At 51.5% G+C, this 17508-nt stretch overlaps 7 protein-coding genes across 7 annotated transcripts; 5 read left to right on the forward strand and 2 right to left on the reverse strand.

Moving 5' to 3' along the window:
- Positions 1–845: 845 nt before the first annotated feature.
- BDV14DRAFT_164715 (glutamyl-tRNA(Gln) amidotransferase subunit PET112) lies at positions 846–3129 on the forward strand. The gene is made up of 4 exons (XM_073767225.1): positions 846–1401; positions 1452–1528; positions 1584–1725; positions 1772–3129. Exons 1-4 carry the CDS (start codon positions 1083–1085, stop codon positions 3019–3021), a joined length of 1788 nt encoding a protein of 595 aa, XP_073632478.1. The 5' UTR covers positions 846–1082; the 3' UTR covers positions 3022–3129.
- A 180-nt stretch (positions 3130–3309) lies between these two features.
- BDV14DRAFT_195781 (class I SAM-dependent methyltransferase) lies at positions 3310–4026 on the reverse strand (the record flags this gene model as incomplete). The annotated part of the gene is made up of 3 exons (XM_073772287.1): positions 3310–3520; positions 3589–3712; positions 3813–4026. 3 exons carry the CDS (start codon positions 4024–4026, stop codon positions 3310–3312), a joined length of 549 nt encoding a protein of 182 aa, XP_073632479.1.
- A 1067-nt stretch (positions 4027–5093) lies between these two features.
- BDV14DRAFT_164718 (arginase) lies at positions 5094–6838 on the forward strand. The gene is made up of 4 exons (XM_073767226.1): positions 5094–5400; positions 5479–5655; positions 5819–6402; positions 6455–6838. The coding sequence occupies exons 2-4, from the start codon at positions 5569–5571 to the stop codon at positions 6756–6758; spliced, it is 975 nt and encodes a 324-aa protein (XP_073632480.1). The 5' UTR covers positions 5094–5400; positions 5479–5568; the 3' UTR covers positions 6759–6838.
- Positions 6839–7441: 603 nt separating this feature from the next.
- BDV14DRAFT_84822 (uncharacterized protein) lies at positions 7442–8611 on the forward strand. Its single transcript, XM_073777674.1, has 3 exons — positions 7442–7749; positions 7826–8100; positions 8173–8611. Exons 1-3 carry the CDS (start codon positions 7598–7600, stop codon positions 8274–8276), a joined length of 531 nt encoding a protein of 176 aa, XP_073632481.1. The 5' UTR covers positions 7442–7597; the 3' UTR covers positions 8277–8611.
- Positions 8612–8615: 4 nt separating this feature from the next.
- On the reverse strand, positions 8616–12261 carry BDV14DRAFT_164722 (uncharacterized protein). The gene is made up of 2 exons (XM_073767227.1): positions 11638–12261; positions 8616–11583 (listed from the first exon to the last, which is right to left on the reverse strand). The coding sequence occupies exons 1-2, from the start codon at positions 11847–11849 to the stop codon at positions 9150–9152; spliced, it is 2646 nt and encodes an 881-aa protein (XP_073632482.1). The 5' UTR covers positions 11850–12261; the 3' UTR covers positions 8616–9149.
- A 136-nt stretch (positions 12262–12397) lies between these two features.
- BDV14DRAFT_164724 (uncharacterized protein) lies at positions 12398–15884 on the forward strand. The gene is made up of 2 exons (XM_073767228.1): positions 12398–12533; positions 12604–15884. The coding sequence occupies exons 1-2, from the start codon at positions 12447–12449 to the stop codon at positions 15790–15792; spliced, it is 3276 nt and encodes a 1091-aa protein (XP_073632483.1). The 5' UTR covers positions 12398–12446; the 3' UTR covers positions 15793–15884.
- Positions 15885–15999: 115 nt separating this feature from the next.
- On the forward strand, positions 16000–17455 carry BDV14DRAFT_164725 (putative mitochondrial methylglutaconyl-CoA hydratase (Auh)). The gene is made up of 2 exons (XM_073767229.1): positions 16000–16460; positions 16526–17455. The coding sequence occupies exons 1-2, from the start codon at positions 16114–16116 to the stop codon at positions 17094–17096; spliced, it is 918 nt and encodes a 305-aa protein (XP_073632484.1). The 5' UTR covers positions 16000–16113; the 3' UTR covers positions 17097–17455.
- Positions 17456–17508: the final 53 nt, after the last annotated feature.

Raw genomic sequence — 17508 nt, forward strand, 5'->3', positions numbered from 1 at the left:
TTCGCAAGACGAGAAGCGCCAACGGATTCAAGCAGCGAGAGAGTGGGGAAACAGTGGGAGGAGCCGCCTGCGGTCTGGAGGGAAGTTGGGTATAGAATAGAGTCGAGTAGAACAGACAAAGCAGGGTGCCCCAGGCCGAGCAAGGATCGATATAAATAAAACAGGCGCTGGGAACGGCCCCAGATAAGCAGATGACGAGAGCAGTCGGCAGTTCCTCACGGTTTCATAGAAACGAATTTGAGGGCGCGGACGAAGATCATGGAGGGGCTCGATTCGCTCTCACGCGCCTGACCAGCGCCAAGTGTTACAGATCGCGCTGGGATGGATGGTTGGGAGTAGGAGAGATAGAGATAGGGAGAATATGACAGTTCAAGTGATGGGTGTTGGATGTTATTATTACCGACTGTCAACAAACGGAGATATCTGGAGGATGAAGAAAGTCTAGAAACGGATGGAGACTTGCTGCACAACACCCGCAAGACCACTCCCGATGCGTTGTCTGACGCTCACTCGCTGCTGCCCACTCGCCCATCCTGGCCGCTGAGTCTAGATACTTTTCTCCTTGCTTATCGGCTGTGACGATGCTCCAATATGATCTCAATCCACAAAAATTTCTAGTCCAACTTGCATGATGCGCAACCTGCCTCAGCGATGTATCAGATTCCCACCGTCCCAGCAATGCGAGACGGGCGCTGCTCGGGTCCTCCGCATGTTCCTCCTTACTCAATCTGCAGACGCCTAGTTACACCATTGAGTCAGGTTGGTACTTTGTGAAGCCCAATACCGAGGTTCGTCCCTCCATTGTTGTTGATCGAAACAGGGATTAGAATGGCGATCTATATACAGTTGGGTACACGCCTCAGGCAGCAACCGCGGTGAGTGTGACCGTACCATACCCGATCTGCCATAGTAAACAAACTATCGTCATGTTTTATACCGTATTGCCTATCAATGGGCTAATCGGCGATGATCTTCAAGCTTCGGAGTTCTAACGTTCAGGCAAAGCTTCATATTTCTCCGCGAGACCACACTTCTTTTCTCTCCAATTGCCTCGCTTTATTGCCTCACAATAGCCGTTCCATATGCTCCGATCATGCTTGCGCCATTACCCGCGCGCGACCGTCCGCTCCCCATTTTGTCCGCGATGCCTGCATCATGACATTCCCCGAATACCCAAAGTCCACCAACCTACGTTTACTCCTCTTCGCCGCCTCCAAACATCCTCCACAGACTCTCAAGATCGAGTTCCGCTCAGAAAACAGCTCAAACAAGATGCGAAAGTAGTGAAATCGCAGAAACGACTGCGACGCGAACAAGAGGAGGCTTCGCGACAGAAGTGGGAGTTGACTGTTGGAGTGGAAATCCATGCACAGCTCAATACAGAGGCAAAGCTATTCTCAAGTGCGAAACTATCATGGGCTAGTATGGAGCGGATACTGACTCGTGGACAGGAGCTACGGCCTTACCCTCCGAACTTCCCAACTCGAATGTCGCCCTATTCGACCTCGCGTTCCCGGGTAGCCAGCCGGTTGGTTTCTCGATTGGAAGAAGCTGGGACAGATTTGCTGATACATGCGAATTAGGAATTCCAGAAAGAGACTCTCATCCCTGCCCTGCGTGCCGCTGTCTCCCTGAACTGCGAGATCCAGCCGGTTAGTCGTTTCGACCGTAAACACTATTTCTACCAGGATCAGCCAGCGGGATATCAAATAACACAATACTACGGTAGAGAAGACGCTCTAGTATCACGGACTTCTGCTGACTGGGCTAGAACCCTTCGCCCGCAACGGCTACCTCGACCTCTACAAGCATGACGGCATCGCGCCTGAAGACGGAGACCATGTTCGCATCGGCATCAAACAGATCCAGCTCGAACAAGACACAGCAAAGTCACATGAATACCCTCCCTCCACCCAACTTCTCGACTTCAACCGTGTCTCCCATCCCCTCATTGAGATTATCACCATGCCGCAAATCCACACTCCCGCTACGGCTGCTGCATTTGTGCGCAAAGTTCAAGCTATCCTCCAATCATGCAGCGCAGTGACCACTGGAATGGAGTTGGGCGGTTTGCGAGCGGATATCAACGTCTCCACCAGGCAAAGAGGTGATTCAGGCGTCCATCAGTACGGCGGCGTCGGAGGCCTCGGTCAGCGCACCGAAATCAAGAACTTGAGCAGTTTCAAAGCAGTTGAAGATGCTATCATCGCAGAGAAGAACCGTCAGATTGCCGTCCTCGAGAGCGGAGGTGTCATTGAAGGCGAGACCCGAGGCTGGACAATAGGCAGCACCGAAACCCGCAAGCTTCGAGGCAAGGAGGGCGAAGTTGACTATCGATATATGCCTGATCCAGATATTCCTCCTCTGAGAATTGGAGAAGACATTGTTTCGACGCTTACCAGCGGCCTCCCCACGGCCCCGGATGCACTTATCGACATGTTAGTTGGCCAGTATTCCCTTCCCATAGAAGACGCCAAGCCCCTCGTTGAGCTCGAGGACGGCGCACGATTAGAATACTACCAGGACCTAGTCGATATCTTAATAGATCTCCAGAAAGACCTCGATAAAAAAGCGCAAGGCAACCTTGGCCGTATCGCCGGCAACTGGGTCCTCCACGAACTCGGCGGTCTACTCACCAAAGCCGATCTCCCCTGGGATGCGGAAAGGGTGACAGCAAGCTCCCTCGCCTCGATAATCGACCAGCTCCAAAGGAAGCAAATCACCGGCGCCACGGCAAAACAGGTTCTCGCCATGGTCTTCGACGGAGATAAGCGTCCTATCCCTCAGCTGCTTGAGGAAGAGAACCTGATCCTCCGGCCTCTTTCGCGCGAGGAATACGTCGCACTTGCACAGGCAGCTATTGAGCTGCACCCGCAGATGGTCGAGCAGATCCGCGATAAGAACCAACTGGGTAAGCTGGGTTGGTTTGTGGGGCAGATGATGCGCGTGGGCGAGAAAGGGCGCGTGGAGGCGCAAAAGGCAGATGCTATTCTGAGGGAGATTATCTTGGCTCCTAAATAGTGGATTCAATAATGTATGATAGAATAGGCGGGGTGTATACATAGAAAGCTGTATAGATACCATTTTGTGATGTCAGCGCCAGAATACCCAAACCCTGCAATGTGAAACAACCATATCAGTAATGCAATTCCTAAGCAGGTGTACTGAGCATGCATACTCCCATCCACACCACTAAACTCAACTCACCTCACCCATTCTTCCTCGCCAAAAGCGTCATAGGCATCCAATAAAACTGCCCCCCCTCCCACCACTCTTGATATCCTCATGCAGCGCAGCCAAAGCAGCGCCCTACTCCGCCTGACTTGGCACAACCTGCGGATCAGGCGCAAGCAGACGCAACTTATCAAGCATACTCCCACTACTCTCCAGCGCTAGCATGAAGGTATTCATGCAGAGCGGGATGAGGTATGGTGCCCAGGGGGTCTTTTGGTGGTCTATGACCTGGAGTGAGGGTGAGGAGGTTGCGATTTGGATGTGCGTTTCGAGGTTTTCAAGCCATCTGCTCACTCACCCATTAAGCTCTCTGCTTGTGGCTAAGGTAGAACTGGATGGAAGGTCAGAACTCACGAGAAATCAATCTTCGTAACGCAATTAATAGCTCGCATCATATCGCGAACATGTATAGCCGCTTCTCCGCACGCCACGACGTTCTTGAATGGCGCGTCTTCCCATTGGAGATATCCACCTGGTTCTGCGGTGATAGAGGTATGGCTGTTAGTTCAATTCTCCCCGAGTTCATTCACTTCATTCAAGTCCACCGTTCCAATAAATAAGAAATGGGGAATACGTACTCAACAACCTATCCGCATTCCTAATCAAAGCCCCCGGATCATTATCACGGACGATAAGCGCCCACATGCGTAGATGGACGATATCGAAGATGCCCACTAGATCTTCAGGTAGTTGTTCATTAAGACAGTCAAGGGTTGAAAAGGAGACATTTGCGGGCCAGTATTCGCGCTGTGGAAGGGTGCTGGAGCTTATGTCGTACCCTGTGATTTGCATTGGGTGGGAGGTGGGAGGCTGCTTCTAGGGCCCAGGTTCTGATATTCTGATTTTAGTATTGGATTGAAGGGGTGAGGTAGGTAGATAGGTGTGTTTGTTTATTCATTAAGGGACCTACCCAGTGCCTGCGCCGAGATCTGCAATGTGCATCCCCTCTACGATGGGAATGTCTGGGTGGATGGTATCCTGTGTGTAGTCTCCAGAGAAGATGCTGGGATTCGAGCCTGGTAGGAGGTTTGTTAGTATTCTCTTCTCAGTTGCTGGGTTTCAAGTCAGTCTTCACTTGATTTACCTGACTGATTCATTGCAATCACGTCTTAATAGGTATGAGCTGGGATGGGAGAGGTCGGCCATGATCAAGTCAATTTATAGTACTATCCTACAGGAAGAGAGAAGGTAAAGTTTGGCGAAATATATAGAGCAGGCGGGGAATGTAGAGCTAGGACGCCTAAACATTGAACAATGAGCTGGACAAGAACACAACCCCTCCATTTGATCTGCTGTTGACTGGTTAGTCAGGATAGGGACTTAGCAACCAGGCCATTCGAAGTATACGATCTTCGGACATCTGTCCATTGATGGAGGTTAAGTTGCGGGTTACTCACCTAGAAACAATCGCCAATGAGCTTATATTCCGGCTATAAGCCTGTAGGGTATGCAGACAGCCGCAGGCACGAGTAGAAAATATTGCACTTTACCTTCGTACAGTGCTCGAAAGTAGTTGAACAGGGACTATGGATAAATGAAGCTTTATTAGTATATTTAAAGCTAGCAGTTTGTCGCTCTCAGAATCCCAGTAACCTATCAAAGTAGTTTTATACTCTTAGGTACATTCCCTGTGCTGTTTAGCTCTAGCCACCGGACGCTTAATACTATGATAGAGTTTATCTTTCAGGATTCATTAAGTGGATTAAGTAATTCTAGGATAAGAAGTCTATGAGCATGTAACAGGCTAGTCCCATACCTCTGAAGAATATAGTGCCTCAGGCACCAATGAATCCAATCCCACCTCCCACTTCACTTCCAAGTTCCAACATTTCTTTTCCTCAGTGACAGTATCTCATCCCACCAAATCACTATCAGATCCGCGCCGAACGCAAATTGCTAATAAAAACTGGCGCGCCCCGGTGGTGGAGTGGGATGGCAGCCGTCTCTCTCCTCGACCTGTACTTAGGGGAAGAGCGCGATCCCTAAAAGCAGGTCTTAGCGATGCCCCACGGCCTGCGCAGGACATAAAGTCGCCGTGTTCTTGGATGATAACGTTCTTTTTCTTTCACTCAGACTTATTTCTTTCTACTACTGAATACTCTCCTCTCTTCTCTTTTCCAACATCTCACACTAAAGGAATAGGAGTGTTGTTCTTGTTCTCTCAAGGTATGCTCTTATCTATCTAAGTGTTCGTTTGCGGCGGACCTCTGGCTCAGCTCCACCAGCCCACTAACAGCCCTTCAGCCTTCTAGAATCTTTTTAGCTCGTCTTCACCTTCCTTTAGATCTTATCTCCGTCGTCTCCATTCTCTCATACTTCTAGTTCAACTTCAAGATGACTTCTCCCTCAACAATCGAGCAGAGATTCCTCTCTCAGCCCAACCAGCTCGGTGTTGTCGCTGTTGGCTTTAATGGCGGCCAGGTACGGATACCCGCGGCTGTACTGTCGATCTTCTGCAGTGCTACCCTGTCCCTGTCCCTGTTCCTGCCCTGCCCTGACATACTCCCTGTCCTCCACATTACATAGGCCGCTATGTACATATCCTGCAAGGGCAAATATGCTAACATGACCGGTCGCATGACAGTGCAAGCTCGGCGTTGAAGCAGCCCCCATGGCGCTCGTCGAAGCCGGCCTCCTCGACCAGCTCCGCGACGATCTAGACTACGGTATCCACTACGACAATGAAGTTCACTACTACGAGGACCAGATGCCCAAGGAAGATCCCGACCACCGTGGCATGAAGAAGCCCCGTGCTGTCAGCGCCGTCACGGAAACCCTCTCAGCGCAGACCTACGAGCACTCCAAGACCGGCAAGTTCACGCTCACGCTGGGCGGTGATCACTCTATTGCGATCGGAAGTATCTCGGGTATTGCGCGGGCGACGCGCGAGCGCTTGGGTAGGGAGATCGGTGTTATCTGGGTCGATGCGCATGCGGACATTAACATTCCGGAGATGAGTCCTAGCGGGAACATTCACGGCATGCCGATGGCGTTCCTGACGGGGTTGGCGAAGGAGGAGAAGAAGGATGTCTTCGGTTGGTTGAAGGAGGAGCACCTCGTTAACCTGCGCAAGCTGGTATATATCGGACTCCGGGATGTTGACCGCGGTGAGAAGAAGCTGCTGCGTGAGAACGGCATCAAGGCGTTCTCTATGCATGACGTTGATCGGTATGCCCCTCCAACACCTCCATCTTGCCCCAGATTGCTAACGGCGGTATAGTCACGGTATCGGCCGCGTCGTCGAGATGGCACTCGCTCACATCGGAAACGACACTCCCATTCACTTGTCCTTCGACGTCGACGCCCTTGACCCCCAGTGGGCGCCTAGCACGGGAACCCCGGTCCGCGGTGGATTGACTCTGCGTGAGGGAGACTTCATCTGCGAGTGTGTGCACGAGACGGGTAACCTCATCTCGATGGATCTGGTCGAGGTCAACCCGAGCCTCGAGGAGATCGGAGCTTCCGAGACGATTCGCACGGGGTGCTCGTTGGTGCGCAGTGCGTTGGGAGATACCCTGCTGTGATTGTGTTATGCCGAACTTGCACTTGTACTAGAGAAGACTTCTAGACAATAATAATGATTAATGAAGGCTATCGTGTTTCATTATATACCGTAGGACGTTGTAGCGGAAGAAGATCGGAGAATGAGAGGATCCCGTCCCTGCCACCGCAATTTCGATCTAACCCGATCGATGCAAGTATACAAAACAATCCCCCGCCTCCCCAATTTCCATTCAATCCAGTTTCCACCCAAGTCAAGCCGTTGAAAGTCATTTTGTTCTTGTCATTCTTGTCCTGCCAATATCGTCATCTCAATCCCCGACTTCGAAAATCTCACATTCTTCAAGCCCAACTTGCAGCTCCCAACTGCCAGAAGGCAACCCAACCCGCAGCCCCGCTTATGTAACGCCGATCACGACCAGCGCATCATTCGCGACAGCATCAGGTCAGACCGACTGCCGTACTTTCGAGGTTAGACTGCAAAGCAGCCTCACTTGGACGGCGCGGATGCGCTGGCTGAGGCCTCACCCTCTCGACTGTCTTCTCATCGATTGTCCTGCATTGAATCGGGCTTGTTGGCGTGGCCTGGTTGTTTGATACATCTCATTTGGGGACTATAACTATACCGGTTCACCAACTTCCTTTCTCGACAGTCGATACGAAGTTCTACGAAGCTCGACATCGATACGCATACCGATACCGACATATAACTCTCCGGCGTCATTGATGGGATTGAGATTCAGACGGAGTGCCCCTCATCAATAACGACACCGGACTCCGACTGAACCCACTACAACAACTACAACGGAATATACTATACGACTCTATACGAGAGACGAACCGAGAAGAAAAGAGAGACAAGATGCCCCGCCGCCACGCCCCAAAGCACTACCAATGGCCCGAAATCCAACTCAACATCTGGATCCTCATGGTCTTGGCCTCCTCGTGCATCTGCCTGGGTATATTCGCGTGGTTTATTTCCGTGCAGGCTGAGCTTGGTCTTGGTGTTCCATGGTACGTTGACCAACCCTCCCCATACCTACCTTCTATACATTTTCAAAAAATCCTCGCTAACATGGATGTGTGGCAGGCTCTTCCCCTACATGCTCACAACATCCGCAATCGCCCTCTTCTTCATAATCTTCGTGCTCGTCCTCGCCGCACAAGGATTCCTCCTCCCGGGCATAATTCTCGTCGGAACATTCATCCTCTTCACGCTGTGGCTGACAGGGCTCATCGAAACAGCCCTGCAGATGTTCGGCGTCCAGGCAGACGTGAACGCGAATTGTATACGCTGGGTGTACGGGAACAGAGTTGGCGGCGATAATCTGGATACGATGGCTTGGATTGCGCAGAGTAATATTTGTATGTGGACTCGCTTCTTTTTTTTCCTCTGGGGTTAAAATCATGATGATGATGCTGACTTTGATTGAATAGGTAACTGCTGGCGCACGGCATTCGCATTCGAGCTTGTGAATACGATTTTCTTCCTTTGGATGATTGTTATGGCTTGGAAGGTGCATCGGGATGTGCACCATTAACCTCTGATTGAAGGAACACCTCGCCTGTTATTCAAACTTGTTTGCAGTTTCGCTTCGCTTCGACTCTTGTCCCGAAGTTCTGCACTTCTTGAATTATTGATTGACTGATTGATTTATTTATGATTTGATGCGATGGAAATGGAATGTATATGAGTTGAATGATGGGGACACAGGCCATTTGGTTTTCTATTTACTGTTCTGCCTACCCTGGTTAACAGTGCTTGTGATGCGAGATTTGTTTAGCTGTATGCATGATGTGGCGTTAGGATATTTGTTGTTTCCCACGTTGATTCTAAGTACTATACTCCAAGCGTTGGCTTATTTTGATTGAATAGATTTGATTTGTCTTACATATTAAACTTAGTCCGGCTCTTTTCGAATGCACGTAGGAGAAATCATTAAGTTGTATCCCTGGAGCCGTACGTGATTAGCCTCTGGAGGCTGGAGCCCACAAGTAACAAAAGAGAACATGTAGTGAAGCAGTGTAACATAGAATAATACTAATAATCTTGATAAGGATAATAGTAATAATAATACTAAAGCCTAGCGGCAGGTAAAATAGAGCAGAAGGCATAGAACCCCGAGTACTGAGTAGTCTTTTTTAAACGACGAGGTTTCATCGAGTCAAAATGGAAAACTTGGAAAGTCAAGGGGGTAACATATTGAAAGACAAAGCAGGGATATTCCCATAAACATAATATAACCTTTACCTGAACACCCCACCCTCTTTAACTTTAAGTGACCGACGATGGAAAAAAGCAGAACACAATGATACAAGTTTCATTAGAATAGAAGGAAAGATGGAGAAGGGAAAAAAAGCAGTACTCTTATTCAAAGTCTGGAATCGAAGGGAAGAGAATGGAACTGAAGAGATCAAGTAGGTACCGGCGTACCATTTTGCTTGTTTCCAGGCGTGACGCTGCCCTCTGTTGAGCCGCGCTGGTCGCCCGGAGGCTGTTGGGGTTGAGGTGTAGCCGGAGATCCAGGTCCACCTTGTGCCGCAAGCTGCACCCTGTTTCGATCCATCAAAGCAGCTTGCTCTGCTGCACTGCGCGCGTACGTCACAGCCGCAGCGGAGTTGGAGTATGTGTTTGGAGCTTGATTAGGCGTGTAGTTGCTGTACGCTTGGGGTTGTTGAGGCGGTTGCTGCGGTTGCTGCGGTTGCTGCGGCTGCTGCGGCTGCTGCATGAATCGTTGCTGGGGGTTGGAGCCCGGCGGCATGAACTGAGCGCGTTGGGCTACATATGACTGGGGCTTTTGAGGTGAAGCGCTGCGTCCGGGCCCGTAAGGCGTCACATTGTAGGGAGCTGGCTGGCCTGGCCGTGGGGTGTATTGCTGCGGAGATCCTTGCGGGTTGGGTCCCGGCTGGCCTGGGAACGGACTGAATCCATTTTGTCCTGGCCGTTGGTATTGCGGGACCGCATTGCCCTGGTTAAATTGAGGTGTGGGCTGTCCGTAGCCTGGATAGTACCCCGGCCTTTGGCCAGGTGTCGCTGGAGGGCGAGCACCTGGGAACTGCTGCGGGTTGCCCGGTGTAAAGTTACCAGGGGTGGAAGGTTGTCGTGGTGGATAGTATGGCTGTTGACCTTGGAAGTTCCCTTGTGGCTGAATTCGAGCATTGGTGCCGAATGCCCGCTGGTTGTATGGTGGCTGCTGGTAGTTAGCGGGACGTGAGGGCGTTGAGGTCCTGTTTACTGCAGGGTTCGTTGCGGCAGCTGCTGCCCTTTCTTGTTGTATCGTGTGATCGTCCTTCTCCATAGTACCTTGATAGTCTGTATTCTCGATCAGGATTTTTTGGCTGATGTTCAAATCCGCTAACTGGTCGCCGTTCAGTTTAGCGACAGCGAACGGTGGCAACTGTGCGACGAGGATGGATAAGCTGGATTTTAGTGTTTCAAAAACTTCCTGCTCGGCATCGGCTGGTTGATCCGGAGCTGCCTCATCAGACGGTGTCTCTTTCGCCTCGGTGCTTTGATTGGGGTACTCTAGGCTCCGGATTCTCTGGTAGGAGCTCAGAGTCTCCAACAAGTCTGAAATCTCAGCCAGTAGGTCATCTGCGTCTTTCTCTTCTGTTGTCTTCTCTAATTGCTCTTCGTTGTCTTTAGCAGTGCTGGACGGAATAGAAACATCAGCAAAGTCGTCAGGATTAAACGACTTCACCATCTCTTCTAATGTGCTCTCATCGAGATCGCCGATGCTTCCTGGTTGCACTGTTGTTTCCTCAGCCGCTGTGGCGTCTGGTATCGACAACAACACATTCAACCGTTTTGCACCCCTCTTGTTCCACCATACCAGGTTCTTCGAATCTGACTGTACCACGGCCCCGGAGCTGTCGAATGAGGGCGCAAACGACGAGTAAACGCCTTGAAGCACGGACGCATCTTCGTCCGCCCAGAGCAATGGGTCCTCGTGGTACTTTTCCTCGCCGTGCTGTGTGGAGGATTGCTGTTTCTGACGGCGACCCCAGAAGGAAGGGGAGGAGGTCACTCCTCCGTATTGAAGCCAATTGCCAGAGGGGAGATGCGCGAATGAGTAGTTATTCCGATCTCCCAGAAAACCTCTATAGTTGGTAACGGCGTCAAAAGGGTCAACCCAGCTTATTTGAGAGGCACGAGAAGACGATCGAGCTCTGCGAGGGACGTCGAGTTGAGGTAATGTTGCTTTTGGTGCAAAGACCTCACCAAAGGTTCGCTTCGGCACTTTAGGCTTCTGTTCATCCTCGAATGGAGTAATCTTTGTGGCAGTGATTCCATTTGGCAGGCCAGTCTCAGGGAGAGGTGTTTGTACTTCCACATACTTCTTCGTTTCCGATTCGTCCGAGGACAGTGGAACCTTGACAGATTTTTGTAGACTGGAGTAGAGTTGTCTGGGGTTGGCTGGGTTGCCGAACAAAGTGAGGACTAAACCGCTATTCCGGACTTCCTCCGTTGAAGCGGTTGGCTTCTCTGACGCTTCTGTCTCGTTTCCTGGCGTTTCCGCCTTGACGTTGGGCGGGCTCACTTGCGCCTGACGAATGAGACTGTTGAGCAACTTTTTGAACGCAGCTATACGGTTGACCGTCTCCGTCACCGGAGTACCCTCGGTTGGAGTCCCGCTGGGTTGGGCCTTGTTTCTTTCAATCACCGCCGCGGATGCCTTTTCAAAATCGCCGAGGAATTCAGACAGCGTGTTGTAACGGTCCGACGCGACCCGCGCCTGGATGTTGACCGCTTCATCCTTATCGCCTGCAGTTTTCGCGCGTTTTGACCGGGGTTTTACGGGGGAGGATGGCAGAGGGCAGGACAAGAGCTGCAGTTCGGTATCGTTTCTGGTCATGGTTAGCACTCTTTATCAATCGGCCCTCATGAGCGAGGCGACCTACTTGCTCAGGATATCGACTAGATTCCGCAGCGTTTCGTGAAGTCTCGTCTTTTCATCTAGCAGCGACGCCGCGCTTGCTTCGTGAGCGGACTTGTCATCCTGACTGCGCTTTCGCTTCCCTGGCGTCGCCAAGGTGGAGGGATCAGGAGTGGCAGTGGAACGTTCGCCGTTTGTCGTAGCCATCGGTATAGATCCACTTTCGTCTGCGCTCATGACCTCGGAGATGTGTCGGAGTGTGTGGATTTGTTTAGACGCGCAAACAAGGGCCCTTTCTTGTCTTCAAAGGGGTTAAAACCAGTGCTGGCGTGAAGTCAGGACGCGACCGCGCGCCCGAGTTCGTAGTAAAATTTAGTCAAGGTGGTAAGGCGAAGAGGATGATCAATGGGCCCCAGACTCTGGTGCCAGAATCGCGATCGAGTGCCTTGATCTCCGAAGCGGATGCGCCAATACGGTAGCTCAAGAGATGGAACTGGTGCGCAACCGGGAAAGGATCTTGGGGAAATGTAGATCCAGCACAACGATAAGAACAAATTGACCGTGCGCAAGGACCAAACTGCTCTACCAATTGCACTAGGTATAAGGAAGCAGAAAAAGGTCGAAATTCGCGTATGGAGGGGACTCGGAGGGCAGACAAAGAGGGATCGAACTGTTTCCTCGCCCGCGCCAGACCAGAAGCGCAACCCGTGACAGCACGGCACGTGACCGGAATTTTTCCCTGGGTCCAGCTTCAAGAGCAGGTGTCAACAGCTCCAGACATTCCCCGGCCAGTCACCCTTCCTATGATTCACACGCTGGCTCCCATGTTTATGGATGTTATCGGTCTGGAATCATGTTGCAAACCACCAGATGGTCGCGTTTGTGAGAGCGGCGCAATCGAGCAGCCGTTCGTTCCGAAAGGTATTTGGGAAGCTCCTCAGATTGGAACTCTGAGTGTTCAGTACAGAGCTAATTACGTTGTTCTGCTCAGGGGTGCCATTATAGCACGTCCTTCCGACCAATATACGTGGAATCTCTTGACCTGTCCGCCAATGCTTCCGTCCAATCGCAAAACTTAAGCCGGCCGCGCATGGTCATTCCGGGTCCTACAGACACTTCATCTTGCGAATTTTGGTGCTCATCGCGACTTATACTGTCACGCCTGAATCAACAGTCACAACCAACGAGGGGTATAGCTGAGCCGTGGGTCCCGATTCTTGCGCGCGGAGGCAACCGGGATGTACATTTAGGTGCATTTGGGCGTTGCAAGCACCCACGGGCCGACGGACAAAGCTTACAGGAGAATGGCCATTCCAACAAGACCCCGGGTATATCGCACCAGCCATTGCAGCCTACCCCTGCAGATTTTTTAATTGACACCCTTCAAAGAACGGCTTCACGATGCCGCCGCGACGAACCCACCAATTGGACCTTGTCTGGAAAGTCTCGGAACCGACTCATAAAGCCGCTCACTCTACAACAACGACAGAGTTTCATGAAAAGAACCCATAAGCAATCATTGCCGATGATTCTTGACAATTATATCCGATTTGTTGATGGGCCCCTACGAAACTGTACTATCAGAGACGTTCTGAGTGACGCTGAACACCTCGACAAAGCTTTGCAGAAGATACTTCGTGGTGGATTCATCGATGGCTTGGAACATCGGCAATACTATATCACGGACTTGGTGTCGTGGACATGGGTGCTCAAGAGCCGGACGGTCTATGAGGCCACCCTCCGCATTTACTTTCTGGAGGCTGAGGCAGCGAGCGAGGGAACCCCGTCCCGACAGAGCGTCCCAGTTTTTGTTCCGCTGATGCTCTTGCGACAGGAGGTTGACTTGAGGACTTTTCGCCTATTATTGGTATACACTCTTCACATAATCAGTGGCACGCCACTCCCTCGACTCGATCACGCCCTTCGTACTACATCGAATGAGCACGTATCTGATGATCTAGCCCATCACGACGGAACGCCGTCGATCGACCCTCATACCTGTGCAGCCCTTGCAGCCCGTCTGTTGTCTCATGCTCGTCGGTTGTGGCCGGAGGCGCAGCTTCCCATTGCGCAAGCATTTTCGGTATATCTGCGCACTTCTGGAACCACCAAGAGCAATTTCGTGGCCAAGAAGCTCAACAGGTTTATACAACTTCTTTCCTTGCCCTCTGGGCCTCGTCCCTTTGTGTCAGCTTCGATACGACAAGAAGCGCAGTTCGAGTTGCTGAAAGCAATGGCCACCATGAGCCCCGTTCTGCATGTCACGCGGCGTGGCTATCAAGGGTTGGCTGCAGTTCAGCTCGCCCACAGGAAAACGGCAGCTGAACGAGAATACGCGGAGCTCCAGACACCCTCATGGCCACCCTGGAAAGAGGAAAGATCGGGCATGGACTCAAACAAAGGCGCGGAAGGAAGACATAGTCGTGCGATGCGTGTGATGTCTCAAATGCGAGAAGCAGGCTATAGTCACTCCCTGTGGGAAGAGGTTGCAGGTATAATGGCGGGTTGGGATACGGATAACAGCCCCACTATACAGACTCGGGCATTGGTCCGCCAGCCAGGGAACCTGAAGGGACGTCCAGGGCGCGAAAGACACCATGCTATCTGGGAGGCTCGGATTCGTTCTACAAGGACTCTGCGAGAGGCTTGGGCATGTTTCCTAGCATATGAAAGCCATGGGATTAGTCCTCATTCCTCTGTTTACGCTGCGATGGGCGAAAAGCTCATATATGGCGAAGACCTATCAGAGAAAAAGATTGCCAAGGCAAGCTCGGCATTGCCTGGAGATGGACCAGAGGTATACCCAGAACCGGCCTCTGCTCGAGACTGGATCTACACTTCCGAAAGACCGCCTACCCTTCATATATTTTTGAAGAGAATGCTTTCGCAGGGAATTCGCCCGTCTGGTCGATTTCTAGCCTTGCTTTTGCAGCACGCTCCTAGTTTCCGCGTTGGTCTGGACTGCCTTAGCTGCAGTGATTTGACAAATCAACAAATGAAGGTGCTATTCAGTTTTGGTGAAACGATCCCGCACCATGATGTCGAATCCCAGAAAGCATTAGACCAGTTTCCCGAGTACCTTCTTTCGGCTTTCATCCGCTTCCTTTGCAGGTTCTCTGTCATACAATCAAGAATACGCGACTTTACCAGCGCAGATGCTTTCCCCATTATCACGAACAGGTGGGCAGAACCTCAACCGCAGGTCCCTACCCTCTTCGCGTATGGTGCCTCGAAACAACGAAACCCGAGCAAGTCCTGGTATTCGAAGCTTTTATCGCACGCCATCAGGTTGCTACGAAAGCGAGAATCGTCTAACCCTCAGAGCTGGATTCAGCTTCTCAAAGGACTTCGGTCAATACGCATCCTTGGCAATGCATCCACCCTCAATAATACTCAAAGAATCCTCGCCTGGCACGAGGTTATGGAAGTTTCGAAATGGATGGGTGAGCGCAATATTGAGACAGGGTCAGATGGGTTTCTAGTCCTTTGTCACAGCTTCTCGAATGCAGTGGCAGCCGCGATCAAAGACTCCAACTCCATGGAGAGGGCACTGAATGTCCTGCATGCTGCGGAGGGAGAAGACGTAGAACTTGGTCCGCAAAACCTTGAGGATATGGTTCAGGTCGGTTCAAGTACGCTCAAAGGCCAATTCGACAGGCTTGTTTTTGGAGATTCCAACACCTTCCAGTTGTTCGATTCTCTGCGGCTGTCTCTTGAGCAGCAAACCGACTCGCAAGTGACGGTACCTGCGGTACCTGATGTCCCTTCGCCTGCTGTCCTCCATGCCTTTGTCAGATGTCTTGGACTAGCGGAAGATTCGGAAGGCCTGCTGAGTCTGTTGCGGTGGATGAGCGAACATGCCTCGACGCTGAAGCAGACGTCCGATGAATATCTGAACGGTGATATCATGATGCGACGCACGATTGTCGCAGTCCGGATATTCCTTGAAGGCTACTGGGGCACCAATAGCAGACACGCACAGCCATCGGAGGATGAAATGGATGAGCCTGATGCTATGGAGGATATGACACCCACCGAGCATGACATGCCAACATTCTGGGATACAAACCTGCAGGAGGCATATGAGATTGTGACGATGACGGAGATCTGGGGCCCATGGCCGAGCGATGAGGAGGTTTTGGATTACTTGGCTCATGAGGAGCGGAAGACGGAACAGTGATACCATATTAATTTCTGCCATTGTATATATAACTAGATTTTTGGGCGATAGAGGATATACAAAAGGAACAATGATACCCATATTATGCTGTCAACAATTGCCCATCGCTTATTGTCGGGAGAAGTAGTTCCCCGCACCGGCTCGGCTTCCCCACAGCGTTCCAACGTCGCAGAGCTCCATCAGTCGTCCTTCTTTCTTGCATGATCTCCAAACAAAACCACATTCCTGAGACCACGAACTCTCAAGGAACAGAAACGTATAATAACTCAATCATCCGACGTTCCTATTCTACTAACGAGTGACTATATCCTCCCGTCAATCATGCCTCCCCGTCTCACGGGCCTCGCGCTCCGCATCCGAGCTCAGCCGACCGTCTCACTGCGCGTCAAAGTTGCGAGATACAGCACCGGCCCCAGCGACGCCGTCATCCAAACACAATATGTCCCCGCGCCGGGATCGGGAAATATTCGCGTCCTCCTCCTGAACAGACCAAATGCGCGGAACGCCCTCTCCAAGTCCCTTCTGACGTCGCTGTCGCAGCATGTTCAGTCGATCGCGGCCGAAGGTGGTAATGGGCCGACCAGAGCTCTGGTCATTGGCAGTAACACGGATACGGCCTTCTGCGCGGGCGCTGACTTGAAGGAGAGACTTCAGATGTCAAAGGACGAGTGCGTTCTCTCTTTCATAACGACGACTTTGTCCTGCAAGGCTAACCGCTACTGCTCACTGACAGAACACACGCCTTCCTGGCTAAATTGAGAGGCACATTCCGCGAGCTTGCAGCTCTTCCAGTACCTACCATCTCCGCCGTCTCGTCACTGGCTCTCGGCGGCGGCCTTGAACTCGCCCTCTGCTCACACCTTCGCGTCTTCGGCTCAGACAGCACTGTCGCTCTTCCCGAAACAAGGCTGGCTATTATCCCAGGTGCAGGCGGTACTTACCGACTCCCACAACTGATTGGCGTGAACCGTGCCCGAGACCTCATTCTCACTGGTCGCCGCGTAACGGGTCCAGAGGCATACTTCATTGGGCTATGCGATCGACTAGTCGAGATACTTCCCGAGGAGGAGAAGAAAGAGGGCGCCGCGCGCGAGAAGGTATTGCGTGAGAGTATCAAGCTGGCTATGGATATTTGCGACGGTGGACCTATCGCTATCAAGCAGGCGCTTAAGGCAGTGAACGGGTTTGAGGGTGGCGAGGCCGTGGAGAATGAGGCTTATGATGGAGTCGTTGATACTGATGATAGACGTGAGGCTCTTATCGCTTTTGCGGAGAAGAGGAAGCCTGCTTTTAGGGGGCGGTAGGTGTTGCTCTAAGTTATTGTAGGGTAATCCCTGTATGTATACCTTCTTTTAGAAAAATTCATGTAGACAGGAACTACGAAGTGAACGGTATACTACCATACAGCTTTCCAGAGTCTTTTTTTCAGAAGCGAAGACTCACTGAAAGGCAAATAATGAACGGACAGGAACTGACGGCCCCGGTGAATAGGTCCGCAGCAAAACCTGCTCAATCGGGAGTGAATGATGTTAAGCGAAACCTACCTGTCCCTCTGCAAAGTCCATCTCTCCAGTCTCACCTTCTTTGGTCTTCTCTTCGCGTCGTTGTTTCCTCCAACTTCTTGCAACACCTACTACTACCCTTGCCATCATTCTCCATCAACTCCATCCAACCGCAAACATGTTAACAAGGTACCCAGTCTCAAAAACGCAAGCG

Source organism: Aspergillus stella-maris, assembly GCF_047715825.1.
Source record: "Aspergillus stella-maris strain CBS 113639 unplaced genomic scaffold BDV14scaffold_4, whole genome shotgun sequence".
NCBI lineage: Eukaryota > Fungi > Ascomycota > Eurotiomycetes > Eurotiales > Aspergillaceae > Aspergillus > Aspergillus stella-maris.